Here is a 22036-nt window from a genome sequence, read left to right as displayed (position 1 = left end):
TCATCATTTCGACATTTAGAACTAAATATACTACCTGGAAATTCATTTGATCGATAAATTGGTCATCGAATACTTCATCTTCAATTTCCTTCATAACATTTAATGATGAAGTGAAACTCGAAGATCTAGTTGAATAACGAAACAACTTCAGAATGAATTACCATCTTGTTAAAAAAAAATGTTCATGAAATTCTATTGGAAATTAAATAATTCCTATATATGTCCTTAACCGGCTTAACACAAATGTGATAAACACAACTAAGCAAAGTCGAACAAACAATATAGAGAGTAGATTTATCAAACAGAAAATTTATTAATTTTTACTGAAATGAAGTACAACTTCTAAATAGACTACAATAATGCTTGTTGGAAATAAAACAACACAAAGGAACCTGATGAAAGTATTTACAATTATGCACGATATTAAATATAAATATAAATGATAATAATCTTGATTTATCTGGGAAATAAAAATGAGAACAGACCCTGACTATTAATGTAATGAACGAGGATACAGGTGTGGAAAACCAATGTACTTTGATACAAAGTTACAGAATATCTTGTTGAAATGTGAGAACCATACACTGAATACTTCGTTTGCGAATTTCCGTCACTTGTAAGTCACGCTCTGCATGATTCTTCCAGTTCACAATTCTCTTCAACTCGATCTTCTTAGCCTTCTGCTACCAGCCATTCAACTTTTGAGTAGTGTTACATATTACCCATGTTTGTCGACATGATTAATGTACACAACACTAATACTATTTTATATTACCTGGATAACGTGGAAGCAATGGACGACCGTTTCGTCCTAGTATGGGAGTCTTCATCAGTGTGCATCCACGATCCCGCATGCAGGACTCGAACCAAGGACCCTTTGTCTCGTACGCGAACGCTTAACCGCTAGACCACTGAGCGAAACCGAAGGTCCTGGATTCGAATTCCGCGGGGGGGGGGTTGTGAGTGCGCACTGCTGAGAAGTCTCATACAAGGATGGAAGGGCCATCCAATGCTTCTAGGTTTTCACTGGTAGTCTAACATTGATCGATTCATGATCTCAATCAAAACTCAACAACCTCCACAAACCTATACTGATAATTACCTGAATAAGTTAATTACTTTGGAGTGAAATTGGAAGGTAAAACACCTATATATTGATATAACGAATAAAACTACTTCAACAACAAACATATTCAGTCGGTCGTATTGAATGGTTTTCTGAATTGTACAGTTTAATTATGCAGCTTTCATTCTCATTTTAGACAAACTGGTATTTTAGAAAAGGCGTTGATGAATTTTTCTTTAGATTTGACAATGAAACCTAGTCAAGTGAACCCACCCAGGTCAAGAGGGAATCCACACACACGCACATATACACCAATAAAAATAGTCCACTTAAGCTAGAAACATGAAACCATTTTTTCAATCTTTTTATGATTCCACTGAAAAATAAACTTAAACAAGATTAAACAGTGAAATGATTAAAACACTATTTCCGCCCAGTCGTTTAGAAGTATACAAATATATTTAACATCCTATGTTGTAAGTTTGTTTTCTTGTCTTCTAATTTGTTAGGACGGTTCCAAATTATCTACTTTTGGTTAATAAATGCTAATTTCTTTCCCGTAATGATAACTAAAGAAACATTTTTTTCGAAATTATATTTTCGTACAACCTCTGGTGTTTTCTTATTGGTGATTATCAATTGGTTTTTTAATTTTACTGTGTCCTGAAGTCGTGCGTTGTTGCTATATTTACAGAATTATCCTACTTCAGATTTGCGTTCATTGAATATCAAGTATTTTATTCATTACTCTCCTCAATCTTTGATTCCATCATTTGGAGCATCGCGTACATAATTTACCACAATCGATCCCTTGTATTAGAAGGATCTCAATCATTTATAATTAGAAATTATCATAGGCCCAACCGAATAAATCTTAAGCCACAACATTATTGTATTATAATGATAACAAAATGTACTGAGCTCTCTTTCCATTATTCCTGCGTTCCAATAATCTTTTATCATTCGATCTGTGCCTGATTCTAACCGACACTTGATAGGGATATTGGTAACCTGAAAGTCATTAGTATTACTGATGTAACCAGATTCATTATTGATTAATTCAATAATATCGTAGTCTTGTTAAATTGGCATACAGAAGTTGAGTCCATAAAAGTGACCAAACAGGATAAGCTAAAACAAAAATCTACCGAATTACTAACTACTAAATAGAATCCAAGGAAAACATTATTTTCAGTCTACTTATAATTTCCTTGTCAGTTTTCTCTCTTTCTCTCTCGCGGAATTAGTGAATATGGCAACGTGAACTTCGTGCACAATTTTATTCGAGGTCTAGCAATATTTTGTTTTCTAGTAAACGGGTAGAGTAAATGTAATAATTATGGCTAGTCCAAAGTTTGTACTCGTCACAGACTAATCTGGGTTAGAGTACCATTGAATACCAGAAAGCGCTGGATACCTGATTCACCGTAGCTTTAGACTCCTCAGTAGTGTGCACTCATGATACCACCACGGATCGAACACGGGACCTTTAGGTCTTGCGGAGTCCCGTAATACTAGGACGTGGCCAGTGAAGTTCAACTCTGTTGGGTGCGTTAGTTACCGACCGAAGACAATGGAAGATAATCGCGAAATATCGCAGATTGATTGAATTTAGACATTAACACCGTTGAATACCGGGTCAATGGTCTAGAGGTTAATCGCTCGCGCGAGGTCAAAGGTTCTGGGTTCGAACACCGTGTGTGGGGTCGTGGATACGCACCACTGAGGAGTCTCATACTGGGACAAAACAGTTGTCCAGTACTTCCTGGTTCTTAATGTTTCTCCAAATAAAATCAATCTGTGACGAATATGGCCTACAAATTAAACTAATCTCCACAAAACCCGTTCAAACAGGATATGGTTTAAACTAAGCGAGAGTAGTAAACAAGCCCGGTGCCATTACTACTACTAATACTAATAGCTTATCTACAAGATTATACAATATGTGACTAGAAAATAAATGGTGAACTTGACAAGTCACAAAATGACAAGGTTGTTTCAGATATTCAATACCTCAAATCAACATTACACATCTAACCAGGCCGATCATACGCTCGCTGAAAATTAATTCAAGTACAAGCTATACACATGTATGTCTGTATTTTAATGACCAATCAAACCGATGTCTATATTTTTTCTATTTTACATCATTTATTGGTATTTCGACACCCCTACCCCCCTCATGTCCTCAGTATTGATTACGCTAGTAATTTAAGCATTACGTAGTTCCAAATGCGACTACATGAAATACAATGTCATGACCTGAAATATAAAGCGTCCCGTCTTCACATTCAACTATTTAACCAGTAGTGAATAAAAATTCATACCTATCAAACAAGCTTACACAACAACAGTAAATATACATTGAATGACATGAGTGGTTTTTTTTAACAACGAAACAAGTAGTAGGTAGTTACATATGAGAAACTAAGCCGAAAGCGAATCCTTGATTGAATGGTAGCCATAACTGAACTTGTACCGATTGTTAACCAAACTGTTACTTTGTCTTTAATCACGAAAATCTAGGTCATAAGAACAGATCAACTGACTTCTCTAAAGATCACTATGATTACTAAAGGAATAAGCTTTATGTAAATTTCGTAGAATTAGTTACACAAACACTGTAAGAGAGATGCCGTTTATCTTCTCAGATCAAAATACGTAAGATATCCAGTCACGATTGAAATATAGATGTAAATAGTTAAAAAAATCCAATAAATACTCCGAACTCTTTCATATAATGAACCACACACAATAGGGAACAATAAGTCACAAACACACGCACATACACATACAAAGTGATCATTACCTTTTTGCTTACAAGCAGCAATTGCTTCATTCAATTCGGTATTATTATATTTGTAAATCTGCTCAACTTCATCATAGAAATAATCATCGTTTGAAGCTATTACAACATTACGCTGATCAAGTTTATCAACGAGAAATCTGAAATTTTAAAAAAGAATTTGATAATAATTCATAAATGGAGTCAAAGTACAACTACATTTTGCAGAGTATTAATAATGTAGACTATCATTGATGCGGTTACCACTTCAACTACTGTGGTATTTGTCGTGATAATTCCATATCACCAATGTACTGAGATGATTTGTCAATCTGGACCGATGAAAATATATGTCAGATTCTACGTTAATTACAGCTGACTAGTTGCATACTGTCATAGGCAGTATAATTGTATGAGAAGAGAATATAGACCAAAAAACCATATACTCGACCTTATGAAAAATTCAAGAAGCGTTTCTGATATCAAATCAAAAATCACGTCAATGTCTACAAAAGCAATGTAGAAATTATAAGCCTACATTATAAACTCATTTATATTTTATCAGAAGGAGGTTTTGTGGAGATTTTAGTAATTTTATGTAGTTGAGATCATGAGTTAATTGAAGCTAGACCACCATGGAAAACCTGGAAGCACTAGACAGCCGTTCCGTCCTATCTATATTTCTTTATTGATAGATGCATAGAACATTTTCAATGAAGTAATATTTTATGAAATTATTGAAATGAACACACGTGTGTTTGATCGATAGAAGGTATGCAATTTATACGATGTGGTCAATTGATGCCTGCTGAAAGAACTAAATTATTGAGGTAAGCTACTGAATGGTTTAACATCAAAGACAAGACTACGAGCCTAGAAAATCCTTATTTATCATAAAATAACATGTTTATCAATGATAACATCATTTTGAAAGTCCACCGCTCTTCGGTGGATTCAGTCCTTACTGTTAGGCTTAATTCTAGTTCACTAAGTCAGGAGGAAATTTAAAAACACCAAGTTCAGGGAAGCAGTCTCTTTTCAGCGGATTTATTATCAAGTTGTACAATCGTATATATATATATATATATATATATATATATATATAACTGCTGTGCAGTAAACCCGCCCTTTGTTGCTAGACGGATATCTCGCCTACGCCATAAATGACGCAAGTTAATGAAAGCTAGTCGAGCCTTCAGTATCCGTGCTGAAATTTCGTCACACACACATGGTTAAACACATTAAGGTTTTTAACTATGACATATAATCTAATGTTTGACTCCAGTCTTTCTATGAAGGTAAATCGATATGGAAAAAGGAAGTCATTGAGAACAAGGAAACATTTGACTACTATTTCATCCAAGTATGAGATTCATCTTCAACAGTATAGATCCACAACTTTCAGTTCTTATAATGAGGACGTTGAATTTTACAATAATGAGTTAGTATCTATTCATTCCAATTTTCAACTTTACTCAGTTTACTGTTGTGTAGTTCGATTAACATTCCCTACTCATAGGTTTAGTGAAAATCATTCTTAATTGAAATCATGAGTCGATCAATGTTGGACCACCATTGAGAAATTGGAAGCCCTAAACGGCCGCTTCGTCCCAGTATGAGGCTTCTCAGCAGTGTGCATCCACGATCCTTTATGCAGGATTCGAACTCAGTTTCATGCGCAGACGCTTAACCTCTAAATCACTGAGCCTGTGTTAATGTCTAACTCCGGCCAATCGAAGAAAAGGACATCCAGTGCTTCCAGGATTTCAATGGTGGTCTAATACTGATCGGTTCATGATCTCAATCAAAAACTCAACAATCTCCACAACTCCATAATGAAAATCATTCTATTCAATAAAAGTTTACACAGACACCATTTCTTATTGTTAAAAACATCAGATTCACCAATCCATCCATTCTACTTGGTGCAATTGGTCGCTCGGTAACCATTTAAATAAAAGATTACGTTTTATTTAATATAATACACATTAAAAGACTTATCTGTTGCTAAACTATAACCAAACAAATGGGTTGCCAGAAAAGGTAGATTAGAATAGCCTCTAACTTATAAATCTATAATAGTAGAAGCAGTATATAGACAAGTACGAAACGGAAAATATTGTTTATTCTTCGTAATCTGCGTTAGACGCTTGAATGCTGATGTTTTTTTTGATAAAAACAGGATAAAAGAGAGTAAATAACGAACTTTTCAGAGAAAAACAAACTAGTTTTTAAAGCTGAAGAGTTTAAATAAAAAAATAGTTGATAACTGGTGGATTCCTCACTTTTTCACATATAAGATAGAAATTGAAATAATGTGTAAGAAAAAATGCAGAGAGTAGTTACAAATGACAGTAACACAAACGAGAACTAAGTAGCGCTAAGACCCGAAAATTCTACCTGACCACATGCTAATTTGGAATGATGGTTGAATTTCGTCAATTCGACATATCTTCAGCAGGAATTTAAAGACATTAATGATAGCCACAAATTCACTAATTACAAACACTATAGTAGGTAAGTAAAACAAATCAATTACTTTGTAAGCGTGGAATTGTATTAAGCACAGTAAACAACCAGCTGTTACATGGTTGGAGGCAGTCACCAGACATTAAATATAGACACTTGTCGGTATGGCATATTTGCGATCTCAAGGAGAATCTCCACATAACTCTAAACTGAACCCCTCAGTGTCACAATCAAGGACGTTACAACTAAGCTATTCTCGCATCACCCTTATTCAAAAATTCCTCCTGACTCTCCTTTAAATTAAAATTCGAACGCAGTGCATACATCAAGTCACTTAGATTCGTGAGAACATTTGAATTTGATTAACAGGATTCAGTCAGAACTAAAGATTAGACAAATACAATATCGTTTACCATTCAGTGATCAACCAGTGTAAATAACCAAGTACACTCAGTGCAAACTGAAAATATCAATAACGAATGATGAGTTATCGAATAGCACCAATGAAGATTTCGCTAGAAGACTGCTAGCTGTTATCAATTACTGTTCCTCGAAATCTGTACACATTTTCAAGGTTTAAGTGCTATAGCAAAAATGTTACTTTAAAACAATATCACTATCAAATGGAGTTTTTTTATAGAAAAAGACGGATAGGTAGGTTATTTATTTAAATTGTATTAGGAGACTGAAGTATAAAATTATTTCCGAAATGTCTCTGGCAATGACCGCATCATAGAGAATCATGTGCGTAATATGAAAGGCCAAATACTTCATAGATATGTCAATACAGTGGTAATATAAATATTTTTAAGATAACTAATATGTGACGGTTTTATGCATATGAAAACCAACAGTTATAAAGCCTTCCCGAAACACCTAAAATTCGCTTGAATAACAAGTTGAGCAAACAAAATTATCGTATTCGTGATATATATGAGGGTATCTTGTTTGAAAGTTAGAAAATCACGTTGTCCAGTTTAGTTTGTCAGTAGCATGCAATAAATAAGATTCTTATACCAAATCACTGAGTTAACCCCTTACAAGAATAAAGTTTCGACAGGATTTATCTACAGACAGCATAATGTTGAGTTGTATAACTAGATCTGTAATTATATAAACTGATGATCCAATAGTTAAGATAAGAAATAGTGTAGCGATTCTTTATCCCATTCAAAAGTAGAATTTGTCTATTGAAAGAATCAATTAAAATCTATTGTAACATATATTGGGCTTTAAGAGAATAAGTTGACAAATACCTACAGAAACTAGCTTAACAACGAACATCCGCCCCCTTAATTCATCGTATTATGAAGACTTAAAAAAAATCTTCATCATAACGAAGAGAATCAAACGACAGACAAGATCACCGCATCCAAAAAACATATTTCGACTGTCATCCTTTACATCAGATGATTAATCACTATATATAGGGCATATCAGGCTGATTAACACAGGCGGATGAGAAATTTTCGCTATGATTGGGTGTCAATGCAAACGATAATCTTGAAGAAACCAATAGAAAGCAAAATTGGAAAAGTTCTACAGACTAACGATCAGGGATATCAAGATCATATGTGGAAAATTGGTGATATGAAATTCACATGATGTAGCTTTGGAATCGCGCAGTGTCTTTGTATCACAAATGATTATTAACTGGCACTGAAAACTGTCTTGAGAAATGTATATTGCTACTTGTCTGGCTAAATCACCGATAGATGAAATAATTATGTACCTACGTCTAAGCTCGTGAACTAGGCGGCTATGAATTGTTAAACTTACTTAAACAATAGGTACAATGAAGCTAGAACTATGGGTCTTATAGCTGGGACTTAATGTGCATACAATAATGAACCAAACTATCACTATAAAAAAGTACTTGAACATTTGTAATAGTAATATTGAATATGAACCAGAATAAAGTTAGGAAACAAAAATCTTTCAAACTTCAATTTTTATTGCACCAGATCAGTTCTCTCCGTCTAAGGCTTTTGAGTACACTATGAAAAGTCAGTTGGGTGAAGTTATAGATAATAAATATCAGAAAGAAATACTAGCGTAATAGAAAGTACCTTCCTAGTGTAGATTTTCCACTGCCTGGTAGACCACGTAACAAAACTAGAAATCTTGCACCCCATTGAGAGTTATGAGCTTCATATATTACGTTCTTAAGTCTCACTATTTCTGGAGAATGAGGGAATAGATTTATCTGGACTCTTGGTTTTTGAGGGACGATACACCTAGGTGCAAAGAATTCCGAGACCATTTTGATAAAGGTGTAACTAAAAATATGAAAAAATAGAAAATAAACAAAACGAACACATTAGTAAGGAAACTAGCTAAAATAAGGATGAAATTATTTATCAAAATGAGGTATAAAATGTTTTTCAATCAACAGAATAATAACTCCAAAATCTTACAAATAACTACATAATAGCAAAGCATTGAATGAAGAGGATAGATTGACACGAGTGGATATTTTTTCAAATCATATTTATTTCAGTAAAAAGAGCGCAATTAACCAGAGAAAAAATATTGGTGGGGAACCAAAGGAAAAAGTGATATTAGACTGGAACTTATCCAACAATACAATGTCTAAGATGGAAACGTAAAACAGTGGATGTGTTTGGTCTAATTCATCCGGCTTTCAACAGTATGAAAAAAAAGTCGTCCGACCACTTATTATAATTGTTTCGCAGACAGAATAGGGAGCAGGCACTTACTTGCACAATTCATATTAGCGAACAATAATTTTATGAATTGATTATGGGACGCGATATGAGAGTTTATAGATTTTTTAGCGCATTACTATGCAACCTAATGAACGTTAAAGTGATAGCTTGATAAACATAACATATAGCCTAATTATGCTTGACCATGTTTCATAAAGATTCCTACTAAGCATTAATCATCTTCATAATAATGAGATTATCTATTCAGAAAAAAAAACATCACTGTTGCTTTTACTTCAATTGTTCATAAGCAATGTATGACCTAGAACGATGTATATCCCTCAGATTATAAATCAGCACAATGAGAGAGAAAATTAAAAAAAGGAAAAGCAAAATAGTGAAAATATCAATACTAGATAGTTCTAAAACAACAAATAAAATAAGAATACGAAGTGAATGGAATGACACTCAGTTTAACATTTACAGGAAGGAAGAGTAGAGATATATTTTCACCACTACGGTTGTCATTAAGTTGTATCGTTGATAAAGAGGCAGTTTTGAAAAATGTTCAAACTTTCTTCTGTATAAATACAACCCATTAGAAACTAGTGCAACACAAAGTTTGTAATCTTTATCTAAATCTACTTGTTTGACTTTTACTCAAGAACTGATAGCAGAAATGTGTTAACTATGAACAATGTAAAACAGTTGGAATGTGAAAGCACCATTTCACCGTATTCTAGTCGAATATTGAAGTGTTACTAGAAAATTGAACGTCTGTTTGTCGTACAGTCGGTCAGTCATCTGCAACATAGAACGTGGCACATACGCATCAGTTCAAGTGGCCATACTACGTGGGCACAGAGGAACAAAAGTATCAAGATAAATCTCAGAGTAGTAGAAGTAGTAAAAGCATCAGTACTAGTAGAAAAGACTAGGTATCCGAAAACAAAAACAGGTTTAAGATCTCTGAACTCAGGTTGTAAGGAAAGACGAAAACTGAGTGGACCTGCTAACGGTTCCAAGCCACGTCACCCGAAGTCTCTAACACTTGGTTACGACAACCAATCAATTGGATGATAATTTACGAATGAGGCTAATAAAGTGCTAAATATCTGACAAATAAAAATTTTTGATTTGATATTCTGAGTAGTTAACTTATTAAGAACTACAAATGCTAATCAAGTAAAACTCTGAAGGTAATCGAATATGAGTATTAACTGATTTTGCACGGTATACAACATAAGATAACGCTTACAAATCTTGAAATTATGTCTATTTCTCAGCAAAAGATTAAGAGAAAAGCAATATAATGCATAGGTAGATATATAGGTTATATAATTTGCAACTGAATTAACACATCTCTTTCTTTTCTGAAATTCGAATACTCTACAAAGCAAACGTACAAACCACTGCCTTGTATATAGTTCTCATTATTTGAAGTAAAATTAAACAAAACAGACGCTTCTTGTAGCTAATGTATAGATTGGCTTCATATTGTTCACTGAATAGTAAACGCTTCAATATCATCTGACAATGTGGGTCAAGCAGAACGGATCTGATATCTTTCCAAATGATCGTATATTGAAATATTTTATTAGTTTTAATTAGGTACATACTTTTTAATATGAAATGTTGACAAACGAAAAACTAAACTCCAAGACCTATATTGATTTAGTCAGTAGTTTAATTGGTGGACTAAATACGATACCTGAAGTTGACGAACAGAAATATTTCTTTTACATTTTAAATATTAAACAGTAACTTTGCAAGTGAATGTTTGATTTAGTATTGTGGATGATTTCTTGTGCGGATAGCGTGCTCCTGTCAACGTACCCAGAATACATCTTTATCTTCACTTTTTTTTTTACTTCAAATAGTCTACCGGATGATGTATCAGAAGTATATAGACTCACAAACTCCAATGGACTAATTGAAATATAACAGTGGAAGAATTAGATACACTAGACAAGCCAACTAAATATACTACAAACTAAAACGACTGGAAAAATTCGGATTATTTAAAATTTTGAATACCTTATGGTACTTCGTGTCAAAATCCCTGATCCTACGCTACGGAGAGAAGTGTAAACTACGCAGTTTAGGCATGGAAACAAATAGACAGAAACACAGAACCATATATAAATGTATTGTTTCAATTTTCTATGTATTTCTTTCAATCTCACGGAAGAGAGCAAATAGCTAGGAAAATTTGTAACGGAAACTTGAAAATACAGGAAAATCTATGGTGGATGCAATTGCACTGTTGTTGTAATCTAGTGTCTCAAACAACCAGTACATGGAATTTTTGGAGAGACACTGTTAGTCCTGGCCGCAACCAAAACTGCATAAACTAATGAAACGTTCACGAGTAGTCAGCATCCTGTTCCAGTCTTTTTAGAGAAACCTAGTTGTCTAATCCCAGTCTGGTTACCACACACGCGAATAGTAAACATTCAGTTGTCACAAAGTAGGGAAAATAAATGAAGAGCTAAGTAGGAACTCAAAAGTGAACATTTTTATTTCCTATAGGGTAAATCATGAAGTGATCTTAGCTAGACCACCATTGAAAACCCGGAGGAACTACCGGACGGGCGTCCCATTTTAGTATCGGACTCCTAAGCAGCAATAGATCTAACGTACGGCTTAAGATATTGGCTAGGATTTGTCCCACTAACAGAGTTACGTCCATTTTTCATAATCCTCTAAATCCTGATTTTATTTTAATTTAAGCCTTTCTTCGATCTCATTTGTTGTTCGAACCATGTTTTACGTCTAGCTTTTCATTGAAGCTGGTAATGATAATGTAACTTATAGGCAATACTGAGTACTCGTGGTAAGTTGGAGTATTTCTGCCAAGAACTTAACAATCAACGGAAGTTGATTAGCCGTCAAGTTCTCTCCGAGACAAAACACATCAGAGTGAACTAAATGTAACCATTATGAAAAGGAGACTGACATGTCTAATCTAGAAAGATATGAAGGATGCTAAGAAAGAAGTGACTTGTTAGCCTTAATCGTATCATACTGCTTGATAAATTTCAGTTAACAAGACAAGTAGTGGTCTGGGGTATTTTATTAATAATCACCCAATATCCTTAGAAACATGTTGAGGTATTACTTCTTCGAGAAAAAAATAATCAAGGAGCAGTAGGTTCCCTCTAGAAAGGATAAGGATACTAAATTACTTTTAATGATGGATTTGTAGAAGATATGGCCTATGCTTTTTAGACCATTTAATTAGCTTGAAGGTCAGAAAACGTACACCAGTGAAGTACACAACAAGGCAAACCAAAAGAGCATAAATTTGCTTCCCTGTAACATGTGGTGTTGAGATAAAACTGGTCTCAGTAATAATTAAAGTATATGTCAATGCAGATTACTGACTTTCATCACAGTTGAACTCGTTGACCTGAATGTCTACCCACTTTTCTAAAGTACATTTTCATTGGTTTAAAACTCAGAAGATAATAGTGTGACAGACAGTCAAAAGGCATAATTTGGCAAAGAGAACGCATGTATGTGAAAAAGATTGAATACCGGGCTGGCATGTCTAGTTGGTATTTTGGGCCTATAGTTTCAGAAGAGAGGATCTATGGCACTGGTATTGATTTATTTCAGGCATACATGTCATAAGTGTCCTCAAATATTACCCAACAAACTTTTTTTACATGAAGCAAATTTGCGAACCTGCAGTACATTTTTCGGGTGCTATGAGCATTTAAACAGCTGACTGAATCAGTAATATGCAGAACACTTGGTTGATGAACAAAATCAGATATTCAATACAAACACAAGACAATATGGAACACCTACCTATATTCTGTGTCTACTTTCAGATTTGATTCCGGCATATGCCATCAAAATAGGGGAATGAATGTTTTCAGATATCTTCCTACATCTATTTTGGAGCTAGAAATAATGATGAGCATGAAAGGTGTTCCGTGGAAGTCTGATAAGTGACGCTACTTGAAGATCGATATTCATTAAGTTTAATAGTTCAGTGAACTCAAACTTTATTTCCATTAAACTACCAAACCGCATTTCATTACGCTAAATTGGTATATATTTAGGGGTCGTTAGGTGTGTAATTTTACCAGGTAAAACAACTGTGTTAGTGACTAAAGATCTTATGTGTCCCCTGAACGCGCTGTATCAAATCTGGATTTGTGAGTAATCCTCAATCGGCTGTACCAGTTTACAGTCAGTTACAATACACCATCATCATACGCTTCGTTTAACCATAATAAAAAGAGAAATTTCGCTACCTGATCCCACTGTGAAATTAACTTGTCAGACTACCAAATCTAAACGCCTAGATACTCGAAATAAACTTAAAATATCCGATCACAACTTATCCTTCTCAGCATTTTAGTTTAGTGAGTGTAGACACGGATTAAAGCCAGCCGCCGATATGTAACGTCTTATAAAATAGCACCAATCCAAAAGGCGAGTTCCATCTATGCTATCGCATTCCTTAGTTCTCAAGACTCAGAATTGAAGTTATCATTCGGAGTTCTATACAAAACCTAGTAAAAAAAAACCTACCAAGATAAAGCACGGTTTCAGTCCAGAAGATAAATACAGTTAGTATCTGTAACACAGGACTATCGCGTTTGACTAATACTTTTCCCATCTAAAGCTGTAACATCTAATGTGGTATTTTACATAAAAAAGTGGAGTGTTCGATATCCGAGTTAATAATGAACCTCTGATCATATCTTAATAAATAAAGGGGACAGAATTAAGCAGTACAAAACATTGGGATTAATAGAATCTCATATTCTATATTGCGATTAAACTTATAGGATTTCTTTACGCTAATTTGTTCACATTATGCGAGACAATGCAAACGGATTGTCACTAATCAGTCAACTTCTCATCCCTCTGAAACTGTTTCTTGATCGGTTGATTGGTATTCATTCGTGACTGTTGAATTAAGGTATACAAAAAGTCAAATGAGACTATATGGTGTCGGTACTCTTGTAGTGTGAAAAACGTTTCCTGACTAATTCATGTACATTTATCCTATTTTTTGGAACAGAAATAACTCCCGAATCGAGTAGTTGGTTAGACGAATAAAAATTGATTCGTATGGATTTTAGGAATACAAATATGATAGATCGGTAAACATAAGTCAAACCCTAACAATTCAGAGAATTTGCTGACGTTTGCCCGTAGAGCTTATTTTTTACATGTCACTAAAAGCACACTCCAGAAATTCTACCACAAATCATCCTCCACAGTATCCTACCACATCAGTGGATAAAAGACAGGTTAGAAGTAGCCACCAATGAGTATCATTTTAGATAGATAGCGCCAAAAAAACACCAATTCCCTGCTATATATCAAGTATTGAACAAACTAACCATTACTATCCAATGTTTTATAGATGTCATCAATATCAAACAGTGACACCGTCGACTGGTTTAAAATCCTATCTGAATTCGCTGTACAAAACTTTTGTTTTCCACTCAGTTTGTACCATTAAAATAGGTTCCAGTGAAGAAATTTCCCGAAAGCCCCTGTCGATATGATTCATTCGCCAACTAGTTTGCCATCTTTATACAGTCTCTGTCTGATTTCATAATTACACGCGTATAATCGAATACCAATAGTTTACGAATAATTTCTATTTTTAAAGGCCGTGTTTTATAACTGAGTAAAACAGATCGTATAGGCGTTGACGCAGACCAGTTCGTTCTAAAGTCACATTGAATATTTAGAGGGGGAGGAAGGCATCTCAAAATTGCTTACATTTTCACTAAACGAGAGGAGAATACTCAGTATATTGTCAGCATCCTTATCAAACAGAACTATGTTATCTGCATATTCTAAGTTAACAATTGATTTCCATAATAAGGAATCGATTCCTGAAAAGTCAGACGACGAGAGGATTATCTCTAAAAGAAAGTCCACAACAAGGTTAAATAAAAGTGGGCAACCCAAATGAACACCCCTTGACATTGAATTAGTCTTATGATACTGAAAATATTACAACTATCTTCCCAAGTTGCACAATACATCAGTAATAATTAGAGTCAGTCAGTCAGCTACAACGTAGGACCAGGCACATATATGCATCGGTCCAAGTTGCCATACCTCGTTAGCACAACAAGATCAACACCGGATTCATAGAAGTAATTAATTTAGTGGTGGTAGTATATAAGGAAAGGTTGTATATAAGGATATAGTACAGGAAGGAAGAGAGATATGAAGCAATTTTAATCTCAAGGTTTAAGGGAAGATAAAGAGTGTATACACCTACGCCATTGTGATCGATTCTGAGCCATGTCACCTAGAGTCTCCAACCATTTATTACGATAGTCAACCAGGTAGTCTGCATCTGCCAACATGGCTCAGACTAGAAGTTAGTGACTTCAAACACTGATGCCATGTTTTGGTTTGGCCGCCCCTAACTCTCTTCCAACCGTCCCCAATACTAGTCATCATAGAGCGTCGTGGTAATCGGTGTTCAGGCATACGTAACACATGGCCCAACCATCTCAGTCGATGAAGATTTATCACCTCATCAACTGATTTACCATCGTTACCTAATACCCTGCGTCTAACCTCACTATTACTTACTCGGTGATCCCAGCAGATGCGAGCAATATTTCTAAGGCATCTGTGGTCAAATACTAGTAACCTACGAGTATCTTCTACTCTTAATGGCCATGTTTCGCAGCCGTAAAGTAGAACAGAGCGAACTGCTGCGCAGTATACTCGTCCCTTAATTGATAGACGGATATCTCGTCTTCGCCATAGGTGACGTAAGTTGGCAAAAGCCAAACGAGCTTTTTGAATCCGTGCTGAGATTTCGTCAGACACCAACCCATTAGGGCTGATCAGACTTCCAAGATAAGTGAAGTTGTCGACGCGTTCGACAACTTCACTCCCTATCCTTAGTTCAGGTGTTGACGCAGGCCAGTCCTGGAGTAACAATTTACATTTGGATGGGGAGAAACGCATCCCAAACATCCTGGCATTATTACTCAGTTCCAACAGAAGACTCTGCATTTTGTCAGCGTCTTCACCAAACAGGACTATGTCATCTGCGTATTCTAAGTCGCTTAGTGGTCTCCCTGGTAGGAGATCAATTCCTGTAAACTCAGTCGACGAGAGTGTCATTTGCAGCAACAGGTCTATAATGAAGTTAAACAAAAAGGGGGATAGTGGACAGCCTTGACGGACACCACTTGAGGTTGTAAAATCATATGACAGTTCGCCATAAGCTCTCACTCGACTAATAGTGTTCGAGTAAAGAGCCTTCACAAGGTTTATGTACTTCTCAGGTACACCTTTCAATGACAGACACTGCCACAGAACCTCTCGGTCTACAGAGTCAAATGCTGCTTTCAAGTCAAGAAAAACTATCATTGTCGGACGCCGATAAGCATGTCTGTGCTCTAAAACTTGACGAATGGTGAATATGTGGTCGATACAGCCACGACCAGGTCTGAAGCCAGCCTGATTTTCTCGTGTTTGCAGTTCACGAGTCTTAGTTAGGCGCCTGATAATTATTGAGGCTAGTATTTTAGATACTATGTTAGTCAGACTAATCCCTCTATGGTTATCGCAGGATGATTTTGACCCCTTTTTATATATTGGGACAATCAGTGATTGTGACCAGTCGGATGGGATTACATCCGTCTCCCAGATTTTAGCCAGAATATTAGTCAACCTAATCGCTAAAATTGGACCACCATATTTAAAGACCTCTGGAGCCAATCCATCAGGACCAGCTGCTCTTCCTCGTTTCAGATTACCTATAGCCTTTTGAACTTCAAGTAGGGTCGGGGGGCCTACTTCAATGTTCCATTCAGGTTTTCTAGGAATAGTGGGTAGTTGTGCAGTAGCTGAAGGCCAGCTAAACTGCTCCTTAAAGTGTTCCGCCCATCGTTCTAAACGTTTGGGTAGAGAGCAGATAAGGGTTCCATCTTTTTCCGAGATCGTCTCACTTACACTTGACTTCTTAATTCCAGTTTCTTTTATTAGTCTGAATAGTTGCCTGGTGTTGCCTACAGCCGCTGCCTTTTCCATCTCTTTTGCTTTCGTTGCCCACCACTGCTCACGATCGTTCCTTAGACTTTTAGTTAACCTAGATCTAATTTGTTTACGCTCTTCGTCATGTTCAGAGCCTGATGGTATGAGTTTACGCGAATCCATCAGTGAAATAGACTTAGAAGAAATCCACTGGTTTTTTGGAGCCCTATGGTTTAAATGACTAATAGATGTTACTGCTGTTTCCACAGCTGTTCGTATGCCTTTCCAAGCAGCATCTAGGTCAGTCTCGTTTACAGAACTGCCTAGATGTGAACTCAGTTGTCTCTGGAATTCGCATTTGGCTTTCTCGTCCTCCAGTTCAATCCTAACGGGTCTTCTTAGTTTACTTTTCCTGCGTCCATTGAGGCGCAGACAAATGCGTGCTCGTATTAAAGCGTGATCAGAGTCTAAACAAGTATTCCAATACGAGCGACAATCTTCTATTGAGCCTCTCCAACGATGACTGATGACAATATGGTCTATTTGAGTCCATCGTTGGTTTGGTGCAGGTGGTCGCCATGTTAGACGATGTCTCTCCTTATGTTTAAAATTAGTGCTTGCCAAAAATAAACGATTGTCTGAGCATAGTTGCAACAGACGATCACCATTATCGGTTCGTTGAGCCGGAATACTAAAACACCCACCTAGATGTCTTTCTGTTTGATTTAAGCTGCCTACCTGGGCATTAAAGTCACCCGCTACGACTACTATGTCTGAGCGCTTAGCTTTCTGAAGAAGCTCAGAGAGCTTTCTGTAAAAGTCATCTTTCACCTCATCATGGCTGCAGTCAGTGGGAGCGTAGGCAGAAACGACGAAAAGGCAACGACGTGTGTCCCTATCCTTCCGAGTTCTTACGGAGCCATTTAGCCGGACAGCACACAGGCGACTGTTAACGGGGATCCATTCTAATAGTGCCTGTTCTGCCCTTGTACTTAGTGCTATACCTACACCTGCAAGTCCACGAGAACTAGCCAACGGGTCGCCAGATACACGGAGGGTGTATTTCGTTGGCTGTCCATTTTGGCGAGGTGAGGTCAAGTGAATGACCACACTAGGATCCTGTATGCGTGTTTCGGAGACACAGCATACATCAATGGTACGCGACTCTAAGGTTTTAGCTAAGGAGGCCTGTTGACCGATTTGACTTAAAGTACGTACGTTGAAGGCTCCAATGTGTAGTTTGGAGCGAGGTTTTAGTAGACCTGGGACAGCGTTTCGCGCACTAGAATCGTTGGCCATGGTGACACTTGAGGAGGAAACCGAGAGAGGAAGTTTAGTGTTGAAAGTCAAGGTAGTAGGAATTGAAGAAGGAGATTGATTATGAATACAGTGGTCTTGAGTGTTGTTAGAGGTATGAGGGCAGTTATCACTTCCCGGTTGCCCACACCGTGGAAGGATTCTTCTAGAGGTACCTGAAAAGGAAATTGGGTTAGAAGTGGTCTTAATGACCTGAGAGCGTGACCGCAGTGCCCAAGGGACAACTGCTTGAGGTCGGTCACACACGACCTTTTTGTGGGTAGTTTTTGTGTTAGCTCCGTTCTTCAAAAAAACCTTACCGCCGGAGACGGATATCCGTGGGATAAGGCGAGGTGTGCATTTTTAGGGTCGACCTTTTCTAACCCCACCCCTCCTTGTGGGAAGGCAGCATCGCTGTCATGCTGGTTGTCTGAAGGAAACACCTTACTGCTTTCACACCTCTGTACAGTCAGCAGTACGACTTCGCCTTCGGACCTTGGGTTTGCTGCTTTTAGTCTCACCGCTCTTCAACCGACCTGTCTGGCATGGTAGGACCTCGAGGAACGATTGTTCCAGCCAGCATAGCTCAATTGGATCATCACGATAGGCAAGCCCGACCACCACGTCAAGGTAGCAGCAACGGTCGGGAGTAATAATTAGAGTTATTCTATAAAACAGTCCAACAGAAAACAGAGACTTCACACGTCAACAAAACTACGAGATAATAATACATGACCCAGGAAAAATGAACCAACACGATCAAGCAACATCATACCCTTAAAAGTACATAAAATCACAAGCAAAAAATAAAGCATATTCATCAAAAAAACTCTTTATTCTAAGCGTTTTTCGTTCTTCACATTGTTTGAGTTCTATTTGAAAAAAGAAAATACTTATACATGCATACATAAATATAAACCTTAAAAAACGTCAAGAACAGAGATGATAGATAATGATCAACACGAAAGATATTGTCTGTCAGTGTGTTTACTTTTATTTGTTTAGAATTCTATAGGTGAAAGAATCGAGTACATTACAGTAAAAAAAAAGTAGTAATAATAAGTTTCATTAGAAAACGAACTTAAACAAATCAAGGCATATTATATGATACAATATAAACAAGGATATATATATATATAACCTTGAAAATTCTGTTCTATTATGTGAAATAGGAGCGGAAAACATATCAAGGAACACCGGTGATTCTCATTTTGATGATAAACAACCAAAGTGATCCTCATGGAGAAAATAGAAGCTCGACTGAACAATAAAGTTCCAAGATAGATAAACGGGCGCTCAAGGTGAAAAGAATCATACGATAGGTATTGTACAGACAAAAAGAAGTCAATATAAAAAAATAAGCAGTATGTGCGAGAAAACATTAAAAGTCAAACAGCATGAAACAGAACATCGATGTTAGTAGTAAGTACTATAAGTAAGAAGATAGAAGAGACACTTTGTAACCGCTGATGAAGATGGAATGACTAGGAAAAAATCAGCTGAGATATGTGTGTGTCAATAAGGACGTACTGTTTATTGTAAAAAAGTCAAATCAAAAGATAAATTCAGGATTGAGTTCACAACAAAAGACGCACAATATTACGTATTTGTTAAACTGGTAATGAATAATATGTATTAGTATATTTGATCATCAGTAGTGGACTGATCGACAACAATTACAAAGATATTGTGCCTACTGTTAGTGCACACTATATAAGTTTATATACACAGAACAAGTTAATGACAAAGAAACGTTTACGTTTTAAAAACAATTAATCATAACCATGTGGACAGGTTAATCTGATTCTTTCTCCTTTTCAATAATGAATAAAAAGGTTCAGTCCATACTTTTCAAAAACCAGGCACTAATGATCACGTAAATAAACAGTCTCCTTTTATTGGTGTTAAAGAATGAAAGACAGTATATACGCTAGCACGCATACGGGCACACACACACACACATAAACGTGCAAAAAAACGACCCAATTGAAAAGGAGGGGTCACTTGAGAGAATAAAAAATAATCTAGAGATAATGACAAATAAAGAATATGGCTATTCATAGTAGTTAAGAAAAAACATGAGCAATCGTAACGAACTGTTGATAAATAACCTATATATTATCAATTTACAATCAATATGTGGATAGAATGAAAATTTTTTTTGAACTCTTCATTCGGTAGAATACTATTATCCTCGTTTTGCTGAAAAATATATAGGAATACAACAAAATGGTTACCATTCAGAAAATCAAACAACAACTAAGATTATGAAGAGTATAACAATTATATTACAAAAATAATTTTCTTTTTAAAAGAGATAAATTAGAATAATATACATTGCTGTGAAAAAGAGAGAGTCTAATGAATTGGACAATGAACAAGTGTACATATGGTAAGAAATAAGTGAACTTAACTATTTCTTCTTTCAAAGATGTAAAATATACACAACAGCAGAATAAATGAAAAATCAAAAGAAAAAATTGACATAAATATTATCATTATTACTGTTAAGTAATTTATAACAATAATACAATAGACAGTGTAATAAATAACTAACGATAGTAGTTAACAAAACAGTAGGATTATACACATTTAACATCACCAACATAAATCTATAAAAGAAAACCTTAATTATTGGTAGAAAATTGAAATCCTCTTGGTAAACAACAAGAGTGTAAAATAAATTAGATGTGTAGAATCAAGATAAATACACACAAAACTCAAATGTGGCATTCTCTCAAGTAAAGAAACATCAATGAATGGAATGATATTAATTGAACACATACAGACACAATTACGTGCAATACTAAAATGATAGTAATTGCACGGGAGAGTAAACATAATCGTTCAATGGATAAAATATTACATGGGCATATAATGCCTTCAAGAAAAAAAATTGGTTAACATGTATACAAAAGAAATTAATCAGTAGTGTAAGCTGTACGAACTTTAATACACAACTTCACACCAGAATAAACAAACAAATAACAGAATATATATATATATATATATATATATATATATATATATATAAAGGGGAGAATAGGCACTTGTTTATTGTTATCAATAAAGGTGACGTTAAGTTGAAGAGGATAGCAGAGAGAACAGTGAATGAACATATTATCGACATCAGATTGGAAATAAACATTCTATTCTTGTTTTTTAAAAAAAAATAAAATAGAAAGTTTTCTAGTTTTCACTATCAAACAAATAGACTGATTTGTAAAAAATATGAAATACATTTTACTCTAGGAATAACAAGTAGATCAAAAGAAAACTGATACAAAACGAAAGGGATATATATATATATACTTGATGAAATGTGTTGCATATGCTGAATTTAAAAATAACTATTGTCAAATTTTAAGAATGTGGATAATCATTCAGTAGGGGAATCATTTTTCTGATTACGATACGGCATATAGATTATTGTATTGTCTTAACAAGTTAACACAGTCGTAGTAAGTGATAAAGAACAAAAAGTATCTTCAGATCACGATATTTGTGTTTTCCGCAGCACACTATTCACATAGTGGTCCCTGTGACAAGATAAAAGAATCAAAAGAAAAGCAAATAGTAAATTAACTTGTAACATGAAGAAATATCATCTACCTACAGCTATACATGTATAACCAACATTTGAGAGATTGATCAGAGCCATGTTGTTTGGTAGTTATTACTTAAGACGAATAGAATTTCATAGTTTGTGTTAGCCTTCTTGTCATAAGATTAACAATGAACAAGTATGTGGAGAGGAAATCTAAC

At 35.5% G+C, this 22036-nt stretch overlaps 1 protein-coding gene across 1 annotated transcript; it reads right to left on the bottom strand.

The window, feature by feature from the left end:
- Positions 1-13852: 13852 nt before the first annotated feature.
- On the bottom strand, positions 13853-21932 carry Smp_000210 (hypothetical protein; the record flags this gene model as incomplete). Its single annotated transcript, XM_018791430.1, has 3 exons — positions 13853-13918; positions 20402-20473; positions 21888-21932. 3 exons carry the CDS (start codon positions 21930-21932, stop codon positions 13853-13855), a joined length of 183 nt encoding a protein of 60 aa, XP_018645377.1.
- Between the last annotated feature and the right edge of the window lie 104 nt (positions 21933-22036).

The sequence above is a fragment of the Schistosoma mansoni genome, assembly GCF_000237925.1.
Source record: "Schistosoma mansoni, WGS project CABG00000000 data, chromosome 3 unplaced supercontig 0044, strain Puerto Rico, whole genome shotgun sequence".
In the NCBI taxonomy this organism is placed as follows: Eukaryota; Metazoa; Platyhelminthes; class Trematoda; order Strigeidida; family Schistosomatidae; genus Schistosoma; species Schistosoma mansoni.
The sequence above is the reverse complement of the archived record's forward strand: the minus strand, read 5'-3'. Positions and strand labels throughout refer to the sequence as shown.